The 20,685-nt window shown below is 36.2% G+C and overlaps 1 protein-coding gene across 1 annotated transcript in view; it reads right to left on the bottom strand.

Moving 5' to 3' along the window:
* The window catches only part of LOC140137585 (secreted frizzled-related protein 3-like), a 33,263-nt gene extending 12,578 nt beyond the window's left edge, over nucleotides 1-20,685 (bottom strand). The window contains exons 1-3 of the mRNA XM_072159310.1: nucleotides 18,868-20,685; nucleotides 2,119-2,253; nucleotides 1,043-1,114 (exon numbers count right to left, since the gene is read on the bottom strand). Coding sequence (XP_072015411.1) covers nucleotides 1,043-1,114; nucleotides 2,119-2,253; nucleotides 18,868-19,345 — 685 coding nt within the window. The 5' untranslated portion in view covers nucleotides 19,346-20,685. The remainder of the gene's footprint in view (nucleotides 1-1,042; nucleotides 1,115-2,118; nucleotides 2,254-18,867) is intronic.

Below are 20,685 nucleotides of genomic sequence, written 5' to 3'. Positions count from 1 at the left end.
CGAGACATTTAATATCCTTGCATCCTTGCCTTTCATGATTCTGGAGTGTTTCGCCAACATAAATATTTTGAACATCCAACTATGTTCACTGAACAAACACTTGATGCGAGAATAAGCCTCGAGCCGATTGTATCATTATCAGCAATATTAAACATCACAGGCTTATTGTACCAGGCACATTGTCATGAGTGCTTTCGAAAACAGAATCGGTCGTTTATATTTTTGGCTTTACTTAATGTTATGTTATTAGTGTTTGTTTAAAATGTAATAGTTGATTTTAACATGGATAATCCCGGAGTTTAATTACAAAGAATCAAGTTTCATCAGGTTCGCCGTCGAACAAATATGAAACTGTCAAGCTTTCGTCAGGACAAAACTATTATAGTGAGCTGCCATTTGCCCAATGATATACGACTATATTGTCCCCTGTCTATTTAATAAATGGTGGCTCTGAAAAGAGTCATGAAAGGTAGGTGCCCTTTCCCTACTACTGAAGAACGGTTGCCGCTGATCTACTGAAGATTCGATGACTCTGAAAAGAGTGGCTACGATGACTACCCTTTGGCCACCGAGATTTACCGTATAAAATCATCAAGCTTTGTCTGCAACAACAGTTAAAGGATATCTCCGGCAATTACAACAGTATGCCTTATATGTTAGAAAAATAATTATCAAGTACGAATCACATGATTTTATTTAAAACGAATCAAAACAGCCGGCTCTCAACACGCAATATTCAAAATTCCCGCCGCCGAAATTGTCTAGTGCAATGACGTCGTGGTTACTTGTGCCCAATTGTTGTCAGCCTTCATTGTATTACTTGGACGTCATTGCACTGGACAATTTCGGCGCCCGGGAATTTTGAATAACGCGTGTTGAGAGACGGCTGTATTAATTCGTTTTACGGTCAATATGAGTTTGTTTAAAATAAAACCACGTGATTTGTGCTCGATAATGAATTATCTAACACGTAAGGCATAATGTTGTGATTGCCGTTGACATCCTTTTATAAGCTATATAATTATGACTTGAATTAACTTACCATATTCGTATGCCTGGTCGATGTATACACTTTGTTTTGTTTTCAAGGTATTAGGACACTGTCTACAGCTGCCTGTAATTATTATAAACCACAAAAAGGAAAAGATAAAAAGGACATAAAACATACGGTACTTGATATTCCTCCAACAAGGAAACTTATTATGCAGAAGAACGGTTTTTGCTATTTGAAGACGCGGCCAACATAATAGTCGTAATTTCTTTCAATTAACATGATAGCGGATGAGTTTTAGAAACACCTAAACCATCCAGGTGTGAAGAAGACAATCAGCCAATCCAATCTAGATTACGTAACGCATTGTTCCTTTGCGCCGATTTGATTTGCCGACAAGCTAGCTATTCATCGAGAGTTACCTTTTGTTCAGGATAAAAGGGTTCCGCCATTAAATCGGTAACTAACCCGACAGCGTATTTAAAACGTTTTACCGGGCAGGCTACTGTCAATAAGTGATCAAAAGGATGTCATGTAAAAGCGCCCTCTTGAGCGAGAGGTACCTTTGGTTCTCATACAGCCCACGGGTGTGACTGAGTCTTCGTCAGCACACAAAAGCACACTTTACCGTCGATGTACAATTATTTACCACCCACTTTAATTTAGGCGCCTAATTTAAATAAATTCAATTATTTACCAGATGTATTTTTTCCTGAGAAGCCAAAAATAGGAATTTATCGATGTCTAAACGTCGTAATTTTGATCTTTCCTATGTTGATAACTATTACATGCGAACAAAATATCTGCATTCTTCTAGACAAGTCCAGTTGATACACTTACTTTGTGGGACGTTTCAAATGCTTGTATGTCTGCTCTTTTTCATCTGTCAAATGATGCACTGATCCACTTGAGTTGCGGTTAGTTACAGCCTCTAGACATGCTACAGTTGAGTGTACAGTGTCAACTATAGCGCAACTCATGTGGATCAGTACCTCAACTGGATGAAGGAATGAGCAGATATGCAAACCTTTGAAACGCGTCACAAAGTAAATGTTTCAACTAGACTTGTTTAGCAGATATAAATAATTCAATAATTAAACAGTCCTGGTGTTTTCCGTTGGTCATACCTTTCTTTTTAGCTCTGCCATAAGCTGAAGTGTCTTCTGACTCCTGTCTGCCACCATTGTTATCTTCCTCCACTCCTTCAAAGAAGGGCCATATTGGTCTCTCTGGACTAATGGGAACACGAAATGTATCCTCATCTGGGGAAACAAAGAAGAGTTATTGTCGTTTTAATATATTTGATCTTGATTTAATTTGCAAAGTTATTGGGTTATATTTGCAGCGTTGTCGTTGCATGATGCAGTCATGTCTACAGTAGAATTCAATTCGACCTTTGCAGGACTTAAACCCCATTAAAAGCTATTAAACCAAGATAACACTCATTGAAAACAGCTCAACTGATTAAATCATATCTTCTCTGGTTAAATACACACATCATATGTTTCTGCTTTTACACGTACAATGGAGCAATGCGCTGGGATTATACTTTCAGTTGGGTGAACGATTATAAAGCGAGCGCTAGAGAACAATTGTGTGTGGTCTTTGTTTACGAAATGAGACAATACGTGCTTATTGTTAACCAGCGTTCTTGAAAATGAGAAACATGGTGGTTTGCAGACTTAACACGGTTTGGAAATAATTTCTTCATATTTTTTGGTGTTATCTGTCGTTTACATATCCTTCCTAAAAACCAAAGTGCGAATATTTCCAAACATCTAAATTAGCTAAAAATTTAGGACATGTTACAAAACTATATTTTCTAGAACTTTAGAAGAGTACTTTTAATATTGGCCGGTTATTTTTTCACACAGCGACGTTAACTAGGCGTATCCCCATACTTTTAACGTAGGCTATTTGTAGAGGTCACGCGTCAATGGGAAAGAGCACTGTGTATTATGTATAGGAAAACGGACAGTAACTGCAGTATGGTTGGTATGAAAACTGTGTTGTCCAATCTCCAATCCCATCTTGGTCCTCATGTTGTCGGTTTGTTGTCATGCGCAAGTCCTCCAAACCCCTACTTTACATACATACACACCTCACTCATCCCCATCCATCTACTGACATCGATTAAACACTACATGGCTATGAAAAAACAGACACACACTATTCGCCAGCGAAGTGGTTACATAACTTTCTAGTAACTGGATCACGCACTTTTTGGAATTGGTAGTACACACCATAGACTTTGTGTTGCGATCATTTCGATCGTGGTGCAGAACTTAAAAATGTGATCCAGTTGACATAGTGAAAATCGGATTACACGTAACACTTCGCTGGCGAATACGCATCCCGGCATCCAATACATTGCCCGAGACACTTGCGCACCACTGCATTAACCAACCAAGCGCGTTGCACCCCCCTCCCACCCGCGAGTTCGGACGAGTTCAATATACCACACACATCTCCACCCACTCGTCTCCCCAGCTTCTCCCCTCCATGATCCATCTTGTTATTGAATCAGACAAAATCAAATACTCTGATTTTATATACGAACAAAAGTTGTTGTAAATTCTCCAACGCTTGGGGTGAATTAATAAATTGGTATCCACAGAGATGTCAATAAGTTTAAGTGGTCTCCCAGAATGTCTGTGTCATTGTCCGCGATATTTGTTCCAAAATTGGATCAGTTTGTCCTTATTGTGTTATGTTGTTTGTAAAATTTCGTAGTTAATGATGATTGTTTCTATATCCATACTTGTTTTGGTTTGAGGACATGTTTTTATCAATATTCTATTACGGGAAGCCTTTTTAAAGTTTTAAGTTTGAATTAAGAATTCCCCCTTACGTCTTTTAGCAAAGGACTCGGTCGAGAGAATTGCCCACTAAATTCATATACTATAAGCTTTAAAAAAAACTAAGGTTTTATTTCAGACGCTAATGGTGAACCGTAGGTCAAATTAACATTAATCACACCTAAACAGAAACAATGCAATTTGCATTGTTTCTGTTTAGGTGTGATTATGCAATTTGCAGGCAGCAGCTTAATCAGCGCTAATATTGCAACATTGAAACAAACAACTATACAAACATCCAACCCCACCCCACTCTACGTAGCAATGAGGAAAAAGTGCCTTGCCCAAGAACATAACACGTCGGCACAATTGGGGTTCGAACTCGCAACCTATGGATTATGAGTCGGGCGCCTTATCCACTCGGCCACACGTGATCCACAAAAGCAAGCTTCCCTTGAACATGTTGAAGCACTTTCCACTTTTATTGTAGCATGTTCGTTATTAGAGAGTGTGCAGTCCATTAAAAGGTAAAAGGTAATTTCTGACCAGCTAAAAAAAGCAAACAGCTTTTAGCAGCTGAAAATGAAGCAAACTAAGAATTTGTTTGTTTGAAATTTGGCACCGTTCTTACCATGCTTATCAAGCTTATAGAGCACATTCACAGACCATTTAAAGCACAAAACATCCTATGAGCTCAGAAAGAGTATAAAATAGTATATAAAACAATAAAAACATTGCTCATGATGCTAATGTATTATTCGCTACGCATACATTATTTTTGCTGAACCATGAAATGGTATCAGCCTATAGGAGTGAATGTTACTTACTAGCTTACTTACTAGCTTACTTACTAGCTTACTAACTGACTAACCATTTGGTCTGAAATGGACATATCTCTAAATGCCACGAAGGTATGACCCCATGAGTGGTGTCATATGAAAGAGGAAAACATAAAGAATATAATAAAAATATTTCCAAACGTCGAAGGTCATCCAGGGGTCACAGGGGTCAAAAAAGGTCATTTTAACCGAAAATTGTCCGATTGAGCTTAAATTTAAATGCAATGATCCTTATGACATTCTAAACATTTAAAAAATATTTCAAAATTCATTTAAGGTCCTTAAAGGGTCATAAAGGGGTCAAAGGTCAAGTTTTTCAAAATGCTCCAATTGAGCTGAAATTTATATGCAATGATCCTTATGACATTCTAAACATGTTGAAAATATTTTAAAATTCATTGAAGGTCATTAAGGGGCAATAAAGGGGTCAAAGGTCAAGTTTTCCAAAATGGTCCGATTGAGCTGAAATTTAAACGCAATGATCCTTATGACATTCTCAACATGTTGAAAATATTTTAAAATTCATTGAAGGTCATTAAGGGGCAATAAAGGGGTCAAAGGTCAAGTTTTCAAAATGCTTCAATTCAGCTGAAATTTAAATGCAATAATCCTTATGACATTCTTAACATGTTTTAAATATTTTAAAATTCATTTAAGGTCATTAAGGGGGTCATACAGAGGTCAAAAGTCAAGTTTTCAAAATGCCAGCTTCTCACGATCAAGGTATATTAAAACGGCAATTAATGAAACAGTCTTATTAAAATTAATACAGTATTGCTGCTTGATCAGATCGTCACAGTCATCTGTCAGCCTAACTTACCTCGTGCCCTTGCAAAGGGCACAGTTGTTCTAGTTCATTTTATATTCTTTACTTTTCCTCTTTCATTAACACCACTCGGGCGGTCATACCTTCGTAGCATTTCGAGATTATGTCCATTACAGACTCAGGGTGACAGTGGTATAGGCCTACCACAATATACTGCCGAAGCCACATGGTTCAGCTATGGTGCGGTTATCGCTCTAGTTAAATAACCATCTACGTTTCACAGTTAGGACGCGGGATTACCGATTGTTATTGTTCTGTAAGGCTCACTCGGTCATTTAATAAGGCAATACAAACGATCGAATTTGGTATTCAAATGAACAAAATTTTGAGTTACGCCTTTTCAGTGTAAAAATTTTTTTCTCGGCCAAATGAAAAGCAATAATATTCATTTTTTCAGTAAATGTCAGGAAAAACTGTAATGCTTGATACTGTATTTTTTTTTCAAATCTTAGTGTTAAACTTAGTCGTGAAATTCAGTCATTTAGTGTAAGATTTTCGATTTTGATAGGCTTCAACTCTGCCCGCGAGCCTTTTTTTTGGATCAATCTTTTAGCTTTTCAAAGTAATATAGTTCGCTAAAGAAGGATTTTTCCCAACTTTCTAACGCACATCACCGTGAGCGATATATCATAGTTTTGTCAGAATTTCCGTTTTGATTCCATAATTTTTGACTACCAGCTGAAAAATTTTCAAATCCACGCGTGAAATCTTAGGCTAATACTAGCATTGTGGATCGATATCTCTGGGTGCCCGGCCTGGATACAGTGTTGCCAGAACTTCAATATAGCAAAGAAATTACCGAGTGTTTCAATTGTCATGAAGGTGACTGGGTATTATAGTGCCTTTTGTTTGTGTTTGTTTGAAATTGCTTAAACCCACCGAAAGTCATAATGAAGCAGCCAAAACAATACAAGATTAAACATGGAAGTTTATAACAACCTATTCTAATGATCTAAAGGAAAAATCATTTATGGCAACAATGAGCCTTGCATTGTAAGTCATGGTTAAAATGTGTTGAGTACCCACCCCACCCCCATAGGCCTACATAATATTACATACCGGTACCTTATAATATTTATATAGCACGGCTATAGCTATAGCCTACATTTAGAAAGTAGGTCCTATAGCGCTAAATTATGACAAATAGGCCTACACAAACCCGAACGCAAGTCTGAAGGGTGTAATGAAAATGCCAACCCGCGATGGGGGGGGTCATTCAAAATTCACCTGGAGATAGGAGGGACAGAAAATTAAAATCCCCTCTAATAACACGCGAATTTTTCTAGGTTTGGACAGTGGATTTTCCCAAGGACCTCATCCTAGGTAAATAAACAAACAAACAAACAGACAAAATGGTTTTCATAATCATGGAATCCATAGCCCCTATAAATTGAAATTGCAGGCTATCACGGGAGCAAATTTCCAAAATTCACCTCATTTACCAGAATTGGGGATTTGGGATACCAAATCGCTGGTCAGGCAATCCTGGTTTTCAATGGAAAAGGGACCTGGTCAGTCAAGATTAATAGGTAAATTTTCACGGGAAAATTTTCTGGACACGTGACCAATGCGTATCAATGTGAGTGTAACCTCCAGCCTGATCTCTGACCCCCGGCGGTGACCTCGCTATTCAAGTCTTAGTAATTTTGAATTGGAATAGTATTTTTGACCGCAATTTTGATAGAAATTTGTGCATTGCAAATTTATTAAATATTATGTTATCTTAATTTCTTCACAATATTATCAAAACGTAATTTCCAAAATATCTATCTACGAAAAAAATATTTATCTACGGAAACTCTTACCATAATATTATTAACTTGCGACAAGTAACTTATTTTGCATCAAAGTAGGAATTCTTCCTATTCAAATACATTGGAAGAACTCCCGCTGTGCTCGGGGTCACATTCCATAATGCTAATATGTCTGCGCCCATGGGTGTCACGTGTCCAGAAAATTTTCCCGTGAAAATTTACCTATTAATTCTGACTGCTGGTTGACAACAATTGAAATATCGATTATTTCTGCTGGTTGTTGGAGATAAAGTACTGAGTTTGACATTTTCGGAGCATGAAGGGAAAAAGGGTAAAATAAAAACGGAAATTCTGACAAAACTATAATATATAGACCCACACGATGTGCTTTACAGAGTTGGGAAATATCTTTCTTTAGCAAACTATATTAGTTTGAGACGCTAAAAAGTGAATTCCGTAAAAAGCTCACGTCACGGGCGAACTAAAGGCCTATAAAAATCAAAAATATCACACTAAAAGACAAAATATGATGCTTGAATTTTAACATCAGGATTTAAAAAAATGTATATCCAAGCACTATGTCTTTAACTGACATTACTGAAGAAAAAAAAATATTGCTTTATATTTGACCGAGAAAATAAATTTCATAGCAAAAAGGTGTATCTCTGAATTGTGCTGATTTTAACATGTATCGATCGACTTTTAGCGCGACTATGCATTTCTAAAGAATTGGTAGTCCCGCGTCCTAACTGTTCAGACTATGAAAATGTGGGTCCGGTAAAAAAGGTAATTGTGTGCTCAAATGCCTATTCAGCGGTGAGCTGAACTAGAACACCATGACAAAATTTGCATTTTTGGAACAAGTATTAGAGATATGCTACTGATGCAGGCAAATAGCAAACGAGAAAAACAATCTGACATCAAAAAATGAAGTTATAGAATAAAAGTATACTAAAACTATAATTGTTGATGGTTTGGTGGAATGGTGGCGTATTTAGACAAAAGCCGTTGATAGGCCTTTAAGGTTATAGCAACTATTTTCAACTGTTGCGATTTGGTAGTTCACAGCATCTTGCGAATGGTAGTGAGCTTTGTCAAATATTGCATTGATCATTTCATAGCGAGCGTGTAGAAGAATTCAAATATCACAGATATACTTTTGTAGGTCCTGTGGTTCTTGAGTTATGTTGTAAAGTGAGCTGAAACAACAAGACTTTGTAAAACGTACATAACTCATTAACAACAATAAATCATGCAAGTTTTCGAAGTATATGATTTGTAGAATGAACTTTTGCAAAACATCAAAGTGTTGTTTTTCAATAAAATATTGATTAAGATAAATATCTTATTTTAACAACGAAGCACATTAGTGCAAGGATTAATCGATTCATATTAAAGCCTTTCTTTATTTTCTCGTGTTACAAAATATTGCATGCAGCGATTTTAAAATGTTTAACATGACTTTGCAGATTAAAGTCTTTAAGATAATCAACCGCAGCATTTTAAAGAATGGAAATCTACACCATTTATGTAAACAATAATCTTTAAACCATGATCAAATTATATTAAACATTATCTCAAATTTCGTAAAATGGTGTTAGATTTATCGAAATGGCATCACTGAGATTTAAATCTAGGTCGAGACTATACATGGCCAACTTTTAAGGAACTCCTTAAGGGGGTACTACACCCCTCGATAAATTTGTGTCTGTTTTTGCATTTTTCTCTAATAACACAGTGGTAACAAAAGTTCTGTATATTATAGGGGCAAGACATCCAATTACTACACTGGAATTTCAGTGACTCAAGACAAGCGGTTCGTTTTTTATGATAAGGAATGAGGTACCGCTAGGACGTACCTCATTTCCTAGCATATATACTGAACCGCTTGTCTTGAGTCACTGAAATTTCAGTGTAGTAATTGGATTCCTTGCCCCAGTAATATACATAAGTTTTGTTACCAGTGTGTTATTATTTTTTTGAGAAAAATGCAAAAATAGACACAAATTTACCACAGGGGTGTAGTACCCCCTTAACTCCTTATGTATGGTGCAGAAACCTGAACAATTACATCGAAGTTTAGGAAGGCACTTGACGGTTGTTACACAAGACTATTGAGAAAAACACCTAACATGCTTAATATGCTTAATGTTACGTGGCAGTCGCACACCACCAATAAGGAGCTGTACTGCAACCTCTCCCCAATCTCCGAAAGACTGAAAACAAAAAGGCTGAGATTCACTGGACACTGTGCCAGAAGTAAAACAGAGGCAGCTTATAGAGTTTTTCCTGTTCGAGTGGCACTGTGGCAGCCTTATAAAAATCAAGAGGACAATTTACCACGGAAGAACTATATTAAACAACACGAGGATACTGGGATAGAGAGACAAGACATTAGGAACTGCATGTAGAACATAGTTGTTTGGAGAGCCATCAACGGACTCCGAGAACTATAGAAGACAAGTCGACCTAAGCAAGTAGGCATTAGGATCCAGCGATCTGGCCAGTTTGTTAAGATTTCGCATTCTCAATTCATAATTGATTATCGTTGCTGGCTAGAGATGCGTAAATGTACGAAGTTCCATATAGAACAATATTCCGAATCACTCACACACCCAACCAAGCACAATATTCCAAACAACACACCGGGCAACACACCCACCCATCTATCCATTCCGCTTCTAGAATGAAAATAACCATGGATAAAAATTAAGTTTGTTGCACTCACCAAATTTACAAATTACCATCTTTAAATGACCTTTGCATGACCTCTGACATCATTTTTGCCCTACCCAAGCTGTTGCAAATATCTTTCATTTTCAGAAACTTAAATTTGAAGAAGTGAGACTGCAAAGTGTTACTTTAAGGGTAGACGAGATTATTGTTGGTCGAAGCAGCCAAAAATCAATTTTCATTATCTATATCAATACATTATTGAAAAATAACACTTTGATGTTTTGCAAAAGTTCACTCTACAAATCATATACTTTGAAAACTTGCTTGATTTATTGTTGTTAATGAGTTATGTATTGTTGTTTCAGCCCTCTTTGCAGCATAACTCAAAAACCACATCACCTATAAAAGTATATCTGTGATATTTGAATCCTTCTACACACTCGCTATGAAATGATCAATGCAATTTTTGCATAAGCTCACTACCATTTACAAGATGCTGTGAACTACCAAATTGCAACAGTTTAAAATAGTTGCTAACCTTAAATAGCGTCCATTTTCAGAAACTTGAATTTGAAAAAATGAGACTGCAAAGTGTTACTTTAACAACATACCAATTGTACATAGATCCATGTAGACTTTATTGAGAGTCTATGCTATAAAACTACCTATTAATACCTCAGAGAAATGTAATGCAAAGAAAAATTAGGCTAATGTCCTCAATGCGACATGTCAGTTTTAAAATAATCTGATGAGATGAATTTGTATCCATGCACCGGTTTCTATTATCCAACTCGGTCAATGTATCTCATGATTTAGTTAATGGGATTTTCGCGTGGATTTTCTCGTATGCTTACAAGATTGTAAGTGATAGAGACTGGACTTCAGAAATGAATTGGCTTTCTTGATTCTGTAGCCTTAAGCCAATTACACAGCCAGATATACAAATTAGACTCATCACTTTCAAAGCTGTATTAAAATTGTCAGTTGCAACTGCTTTTACTCAAGGGTGTGGCCGGCTGCGGAAAATCACCTCTCTCTGATCGGGATTTAAAACAAATCTATTTCGGGCTAAACGTGACCGATTTGTTCATCATGCTCTTTGATTTGGTTTGACGTTTTAAATGTTAATTGCAGTGGTCCCAAGACTGGTTCTGTCATCGTCATTTAAGTATGTCTGAGTACTCGTAGTGTCTCAAACCATTAAAGAGCAAGTTGTATCATAATTTATGTCTCATTTTGTGCCTCAAAATGGCCATTTTTGTCGATATACTAAGCATTTTCAATTATATATTATGTTCTTTTTGTGACAATTACAAGGATGATGACCTCCGGATGTTGATCAAGTCAATATGAACAATTATGATTATAATGATGGTGATGATGAGGAGGAGGAGGAGGAGGAGGAGGATGCGGATGATAGCGACGAGGAAGATGATGATGATGATGCCGATGATGAAGAGGATGATGATGATGATGATGATGATGATGATGATGATGATGATGATGATGATGATGATGATGCCGATGATGAAGAGGATGATGATGTCGATGATGATGATGATGATGATGATGATGATGATGATGGTGATGATGATGTGATATTTTTAGGTTTTCCTTTCCATCGTTAGTGTGCGTCTACACATTCTTCATGTATACAAAGGACACTTGTTTTTTTTTTTTTTTTAAAATATGTTGCAATGTGGTTAACCTAAATTTAATTTGAACTTGCTCCATTAAACTTCGTCATGGCAGACACAAACGTTTCCACCAACATGACCATGAATACCATTAATGCCCTGAAGTGACATTAGTGTGACTCAATCATTATTTATATCAAGACAAAGGTGTTCAAAATTTTTAGCATATTTGGTTTATGCGGTTGTACCTTTAATATTATGTGGTATTTACAATAATAATAATATTTACAAGCATTGGACAGTTGGAAGAATTGAGAATCAAAACAGGAAAAGTACGGGCACGATCAAATTTCATTATTCAGTTACCCATACCATTGTGTAACAACTCTTCTCAACACGTTCAACTTTTATCATTGACAATAATTTGGCAATTACCGCGATTACGTTAACTAACTCATGATCTGTCATATCATCTCGAACGATTTTTCGTTTCAATAATAAAGCAATATCTTAAGAGCACGCATCCTGCATATTTCAAGCCCTTGATCCGTGACAGAAAATATTAAATATATATTATTTCTTTAACATCAAAACGAACAAGACTTTCTCTGTGTGCATTTTTCTGTAAATGATATTGAGGTTATTCGCGCATTTGCTACAAACAAGGCAATCTCTAGAACACAGTTCCTTAACATGATCTTTGGATGTGTTGGCTACAAAAACTCGTGTTCCACAACTTGAGATCAAAATTTCAGCTATGCTGTTGAATGGAAGTTATTGACTATTGCCATCGGAGATGAGACATGGCTAACACAAAATGATTTGTCAAGGCAGTCGGTCGTTGACTCAACATGTATGGTCGTCTTGTTCTAACCTAGTTGCATGCAATCCCTAATATCAATTGGTCTCCTATGGCACTTTAAGATCCTACACTTGATGAGACGAATACATTATACGATCAGCTGAAAATATGTTGCACAAGCATGATATATAATGCTCTTATAGCTAGCTTGTTTGGTATTAAAATTGAATAATATCGCCGGACCCACAGATCCTGGAAACAGGATCTGTGTTGGACCACAGATATTGGAACATACACATGACATATGGACTTCGATATTTAGTTTAATGATGCCTCAATTATTTCGTGATTCTACATTGTATACTTTACTTGATTTGAAGCAATTACCTTTTACATTTCAACAACACCATGAATACATCTTGTGAAATTTGTAACATATTATTGTACCATGCACGATCCCCGGCCCGCACGAAGCAATTTTATTATTCAGATTAATACTTATACAGCTTCTCAGTCTTCTCATCACAACACGTTCAACTTTTATCAAACATTAACAATAATTTGGCAATTACCGCGATTACGTTAACTAACTCATGATCTGTCACTCGAACGATTTTTCGTTTCAATAATAAAAGCAATATCTTAAGAGTACGCATCCTGCATATTTCAAGCCCTTGATCATGACCATGAATACCTCTTGTGAAATTTGTAACATATTATTGTACCATGCACGATCCCCGGACAGAAAATATTAAAATGTATATATTATTTCTTTAATATCAAAACGAACAAGACTTTCTCTGTGTGCCTTTTTCTGTAAATGATATTGAGATTATCCGCGCATTTGCTACAAACAAGACAATCTCTATAGGACACCGTTTCTTAACATCAATATACTTCTACACTAAAATAATGACCTGTGGATGCGTTGGCTACAAAAACTCGTGTTCCACAACTTGAGGTCAAAATTTCAGCTATGATGTTCAATGGAGGTTATTGGCTATTGCCATCGGAGATGAGACATGGCTAGCTCAAAATGATTTGACAAGGCGGTCGGTCGTTGACTCAACATGTTTGGTCGTCTTGTCCTAACCTAGTTGCATGCAATCCCTAATATCAATTGGTCTCCTATGGCACTTTAAGATCCTAGACTTGATTTCATTTCATTTCATATTTATTGAAAATAACATCGTGGCAAATAGCCAAATTGCGTCACTTTTTACAATATATATTAAAACATCAAAAAATTATTTACTAATATTATACATAAAAGTTATTAAAATACATATTACAAGAAATAAACATAAGAAAAACATATAATATTCAGAATTATATTGCACATAATTATAAAAGCTTATCTGGTCGCATGTCATGAATTGGTCATCTTTTGTGCAACATATTGTTTCATGACAAAAACATCACCAATCCCGATTCACTTCAACACAACTTTCAATGAATACACCCTAGACCATCAAAAGCATACATTTGATGAGACGAATATATTATACGATCAGCTGAAAATATGTTGCACAAGCATCTATATAATAATACTGGTAGTCTGTGACTCTGTCTGTCTGTCTGTCTGTCTGTCTGTCTGTCCGCCTATTTTCTCGGAGATACAGTCAACTTTTAGAGTCAAATTTTTGGACGGTCATTTTGGGGTCATCCAAGGTCAAATTACTAAAAACTGTGGTATGGGCATGAAACGTGGTAGGTACAGTCAACATTTAGAGCCAAATTTTGGAAGGTCATTTCGAGGTCACAAGGGGTCATCTGATGTTAAATTATTAAAAACTGTCCTATGGGCATAAAAGTTGGTGAGTACAGTCACCATCAGCCAGGTAATCGCGACAGCCGAGAACCGCCAAATACGGGTAACCGCCTAGTGATATATAATGCTCTTATAGCTAGCTTGTTTGGTATTAAAATTGAATAATATCGCTGGACCACAGATATTGGAACATATAGCCTAATACCTCGGAATTCTCCATGTGTGATACTTTTAGACAGGAGCAATAGTGAATTAGGTAACTTAGGACTTCAAGATTTAGTTACTTTACTTAATTTGAAGCAACCTTTTACATTTCTACAACACCGTGAATTATACATCTTGTGAAATTTGTAACATTGTACCATGCACGATCCCCGGTCCGCACGAAGCAATTTTATTATTCACATTAATACTTATACAGCTTCTCAGCCTTCTCATCACAACACGTTCAACTTTTATCAAACATTAACAATAATTTGACAATTACCGTGATTACGTTAACTAACTCATGATCTGTCATATCATCTCGAATGATTTTTCGTTTCAATAATAAAGCAAGGGGGGTACTACACCCCTCGATAAATTTGTGTCTATTTTTGCATTTTTCTCAAAAACTAATAACACAGTGGCAACAAAAGTTATATTATAGGGGCAAGGAATCCAATTACTACACTGGAATTTCAGTGACCCAAGACAAGCGGTTCGTTATTTGTGATAAGAAAAGAGGTACCGCTAGAATGTACCTCATTTTCTATCATATAAACTGAACCGTTTATCTTTAGTCACTGAAATTTCAGTGTAGTAATTGGATTCCTTGCCCCAATAATATACATAACTTTTGTTACCAGTGTGTTATTAGTTTTTCAGAAAAATGCAAAAATAGTCACGAATTTACCACAGGGGTGTAGTACCCCCTTAAGAGTACGCATCCTGCATATTTCAAGCCCTTGATCCGTGATAGAAAATATTAAATAGATATTATTTCTTTAATATCAAAACGAACAAGACTTTCTCTGTGTGCATTTTTCTGTAAATGATATTGAGATTATCCGCGCATTTGCTACAAACAAGACAATCTCTATAGGACACAGTTCCTTTTACATCAATATACTTCTACACTAAAATAATGACCTGTGGATGCGTTGGCAACAAAAACTCGTGTTCCACTGTTCCAGGTTATTCACGCATTTGCTAAAACAAGACAATCTCTGGGACACCGTTTCTTAACATCAATACACTTCTATACACTAAAATAATGACTTTTGGTTGTGTTGGCTACAAAAAACTCGTGTTCCACAACATGAGGTCAAAATTTCAGCTATGATGTTCAATGGAGGTTATTGGCTATTGCCATCGGAGATGAGACATGGCTAACACAAAATGATTTGTCAAGGCGGTCGGTCGTTGACTCAACATGTATGGTCGTCTTGTCCTAACCTAGTTGCATGCAATCCCTAATAATCAATTGGTCTCCTATGGCACTTTAAGATCCTATACTTGATGAGACGAATACATTATACGATCAGCTGAAAATATGTTACACAAGCATGATATATAATGCTCTTATAGCTAGCTTGTTTGGTATTAAAATTGAATAATATCGCTGGACCCACAGATCCTGGAAACAGGATCTGTGCTGGACCACAGATATTGGAACATAGGACTTCGAGATTAAGTTTAATGATGCCTCAATTATTTCGTGATTCTACATTGTATACTTTACTTGATTTGAAGCAACCTTTTATATTTCAACAACACCATGAATACATCTTGTGAAATTTGTAACATATTATTGTACCATGCACGATCCCCGGCCCGCACGAAGCAATTTTATTATTCAGATTAATACTTATACAGCTTGTGAGCTTCTCAGTCTTCTCATCACAACACGTTCAACTTTGATCAAACATTAACAATAATTTGGCAATTACCGCGATTACGTTAACTAACTCATGATCTGTCATATCATCTCGAACGATTTTTCGTTTCAATAATAAAGCAATATCTTAAGAGCACGCATCCTGCATATTTCAAGCCCTTGATCCGTGACAGAAAATATTAAATATATATTATTTCTTTAATATCAAAACGAACAAGACTTTCTCTATGTGTATTTTTCTGTGAATGATATTGAGAATATCCGCGCATTTGTTACAAACAAGACAATCTCTAGAACACAGTTCCTTAACATCAATATATATCTACACTAAAATAATGACCTTTGGATGCGTTGGCTACAAAAACTCATGTTCCACAGCATGAGGTCAAAATTTCAGCTATGCTGTTCAATGGAGGTTATTGGCTATTGCCATCGGAGATGAGACATGGCTAGCTCAAAATGATTTGTCAAGGCGGTCGGTCGTTGACTCAACATGTATGGTCGTCTTGTCCTAACCTAGTTGCATGCAATCCCTAATATCAATTGGTCTCCTATGGCACTTTAAGATCCTAGACTTGATGAGACGAATACATTATACGATCAGCTGAAAATATGTTGCACAAGCATGCATGATATATAATGCTCTTGTAGCTAGCTTGTTTGGTATTAAAATTGAATAATATCGCTGGACCAAGTTATAACCTCGGAATTCTGCATGTACAATGTTTGATCATGTCAGTAGTTTTACACAGGAGCATCAATGTCACTTAACCATGTTCCATGCTTAAGTTACGGTTTTGGCATTGTTTAAAACTATTTGTTTTAATTGGCATGTTTTAGGTACATGACTTAATTATTTTGTTCTTCTACTACTAGCATTGATCATGTTGATGCAACCTTTTACCAATTAAACTGCGCAATACTGTGAACAAACCGGTAATATTATTATTGCACCTTAATTTCTGTGATCTTAGCTCTTCAATGCGTTAATTTTACATAGGTTGAATAAGGTACTGCGTCCTTAATGAGATGCGTCCCTTAATAATTCTAAATTGATTTATGATTAATTAAGGAGTGTCGATAAACTAAGTGTACCACTGTGGATAGGACCAATCTGTAAGGCGCAATGATAAGCTATGTGCTGAACTCCGTGGCTTCCAAGCTGGTCAATAGTGCTGTCAGGATATAGCTGGATATGTTCACAGCGATATATCTGTTGAAATCTTGAAATACTAAAAAGTAATAATATAATAAAATCTTAGCTCGTAGTAATAGAAGGAAACACCATTCATTCAATACATATCCTTATAAACACCACAACCCATTTAGGAAACCAAGTGTATATATATGGCTTTCTACCTCCAGCAACATGGCCAATACCTGAACTCAATCGGGTTTTTGTTCTATTCAAAAAGTTCAATTTCAAAAAATATATCAGAGTATGCTTATACAATATAGCTTTTGTTGGGTTTTGTTGAAGTCGAACTTGCTGTTTGAATTCTCATATTGACTGGATAAAGACTCGGTGAAGTTGACGGTATTATATTACCTGTATAACTAGGACAATACTTACCTTTAAGACTTATACAGTGCTTATAGCATGTATAGTGTAAGTCATCAATTTCACTGTATTTGATGCCAGATGAGGTAACGTCTTAACAGGTGAAACGTAGGGATATTTAGTTTCCAAGGAAGATTTGCCAACTTCAAAGTCACGATTTAGACAAAAAGACGCGATTTCTTTACCATGAGTAATACATATCAGTATTCTGTTTAAACATGTTAAATTTTGAGACAGAAAAATATTTCTGAAGAAATGGCTAAATCCACAGGACACATATAGCATAACACATTAAGATAAGTATCCATATTTATGTGACATTTTAAAGCTTCTATTTAAATGCTACACTCTAAAAACAGTGTCAACATTAACTGTTGAACACTACGCATTAGTTTGTATTAATTTACATTTAAAAGTTTAGGCATTGCATAGTTTTAAAACTTTTAGAGTGTACGTAGTGGCTTCGAACAGAACATTATCATGGATATGAATCTATGATAGTCCTATTTGTATTTTAATATCGGGCTTTTATGTGTCACATAAAACAACCTCAAAATCGAACCAAAGTTGACTATTATCTTATTACAAACAATGCTCGATTATCGGAGCGTTGTTCTTCATGCAATGTGTTCAGGAGCTAAGAAGATCACCTTGCTTTTATACCAATTTTAATTAGAATACTTTCAAGTCAACTACTAAATAACTGGGATAGACATGTGTAATAATCATGGTAATGTCGAAATACAAATATAGATGCACATGTTTATCACACAGACACCTATAATTAAGCGTCCATTAGTCTCATAGAGGGAAATTATAAAAATAATTCATAACGGGTCAATTGTCATGATTTTTTTATGATAATCTTTTAAACTGGTATTTTATCTTTTCTCAATCGAATCAAACCGGAAGATAAACGATATGCTCTTCTAGCCTGAGACGAAAATACCTAGCTTCTAGCTTCGTCTCTCAGGACACAACTCTTCAACCCTCATACCGTAACATATCGATAATAAGCATGTACCTATTAACAAGTTACTCGGACAAGAACGAATTTTTAGGGAAGTTTGTTAAACTTTTTCTTTTAATTTATAAATATCTGTAACACACATGCTTATTATCGATTATTTACGGTATGTTTGTACAGCCACAAAATGACTTTCAATATTTTGGGTACAAACATTCGTACTCCACAACTCAATGTCAAAGTTGAGCTATCAATATTTAATGGGGGTTAATGGACTGTGTCAATGGAAAGAGGCTATTTTGGCTCAAAATTATTTTAGCAAATACCCCCGGCAAATACCCAGATAAAACAAATGAATGCACTTACCGATAACTTCAGGTGGTGAGTTGACAATAGCTTCTGGTGAGATACACACGCCTCTGTCATATTCTGGTAGCGGCTCGCATGCAAGATAACTTGGCCATGAGACGTTATATCTTTTCATTATAGGTTCACATCCCGCTCGAGCCTGCATACATACACTCCTACAAGGAGGAATGGCGTCCATTTGGAAATCTAAAGTACATATTGGTGCATACATTGTACAAAGAAAAAACAACAACACTCTGCTGCAATTGATACTAACCAATCCTTCAAATTGTTCAATAGCTAATTTGGCATTTTCTTGTGTACTGTGATATAATAAATTTGGCATTCTGGTCATGTTATATGGCATACCGTGACACATAGGTAGTTTGATTGGCTCACAAGCAGCGGAGTCCACACCAGAAATATATAGGTTTAAAAACAATAATGTGATCATTGTCACCATTGCAGTATTGCAGATATAATTGTTGCCGGCCATTTTGTTCCAAAGTTGTTATTTTTTAATTCTTTCAAGAAACAAGTATTATTCCAAATATACCAGAGTATAACAGTACGCGGTAAGTTGACTCTCCTTAGTTCTAACGACGCATCATGTATTGGTATTGAAATTTATTTTCCAGTCATGTATCTTTCCACATACACGTCTTCCTCAAATTCAACTATGATGATAAGACGATGATGCTGAAAGGTGTCTTAATTCCATTCACAGAAATATCGTGATATGACCAGATTTACCCTAATGCACTCATCATATGGCGCGACTAGACAGAGCGAGTCATATTCATCGAGTACACTTCATCATTCAAGTGCTTTTGGTGTACTTAAAAGACAGAATCAGACGCCTCATTAGAATCACGTTAAGTTATATATCCTTAAAGATGTTAAGAATCTTATAGGCCTTATCGACGAACTCTAAAATCCGCTACTGATGGTTCCTAAACCGTCATGCGCACGAAGATATTCATAATGCAAACTTTCTTACCAATTAAAATATCATCACAAAATTTATTTCTCAACGTCTGATGATGTTGTTGTATTCTATCCACATCTGATGATAAATAGCGACAGATACCGTATACAAAAACTATTTCCTTTCAGACGTGGTTCGTTGTTTCGTTCTCTAAAAACTCAGTTTACAATGTTTTGAATAACACAGATGCCTCCTTTAAAAACAGACAGCTATATCAAAACATATCTTGCCAGCCAGGCCAAAACGTGACAGCTGTCGAAAATGATGAATCCATACTAATGTTTAGACGAGTAGTCGGCAATCCAAACCTGGTTTCCTGGTAATATTTCAATTCATGCGTCTATACCAATAGAGTAAACACCTTAGCTTGCCACATCCAGTCCGATGTCATTCTTACCGCTTAAACTGAGCGTAAAAATGTGGTTGCCGATTTGTTCGGTCATACACCAGAAAGAAAGCAAAAGGCTGAAAAAGACTTGCGTATAAAACGGGAAAAGGGTCACCACGTCCACGTGCTTTCAGTCAATAGGTATTACTGTGAAAAAAGAAAACATATTTGTGTTGTTTTCCGCCAAATTAATTTCTCGTCTGCATTACCAATCTGTTGAATTGTTGTAAAAGCTCTCCCGGCAAGATTTACGTAGATTTAGAACGGCTTCGAGGAGGGTTAACCAGGTGGAAAAAATGTTCCCTGTCTTCAGCCAAGTAAACTTCAACATGTCATTTACACGGTCCGTCGCATGTCTTTATTTTAGTTTAAGATGATGAATAGCTAAGTGCCACACTTGACGTGACGGAATTTATAGGTCCAACAATCAACATCTCCGCCCTTAACATCATAGTCTCTT

Source organism: Amphiura filiformis, chromosome 17, assembly GCF_039555335.1.
Source record: "Amphiura filiformis chromosome 17, Afil_fr2py, whole genome shotgun sequence".
NCBI lineage: Eukaryota > Metazoa > Echinodermata > Ophiuroidea > Amphilepidida > Amphiuridae > Amphiura > Amphiura filiformis.
This window is presented reverse-complemented; position numbering and strand designations above follow the sequence as displayed.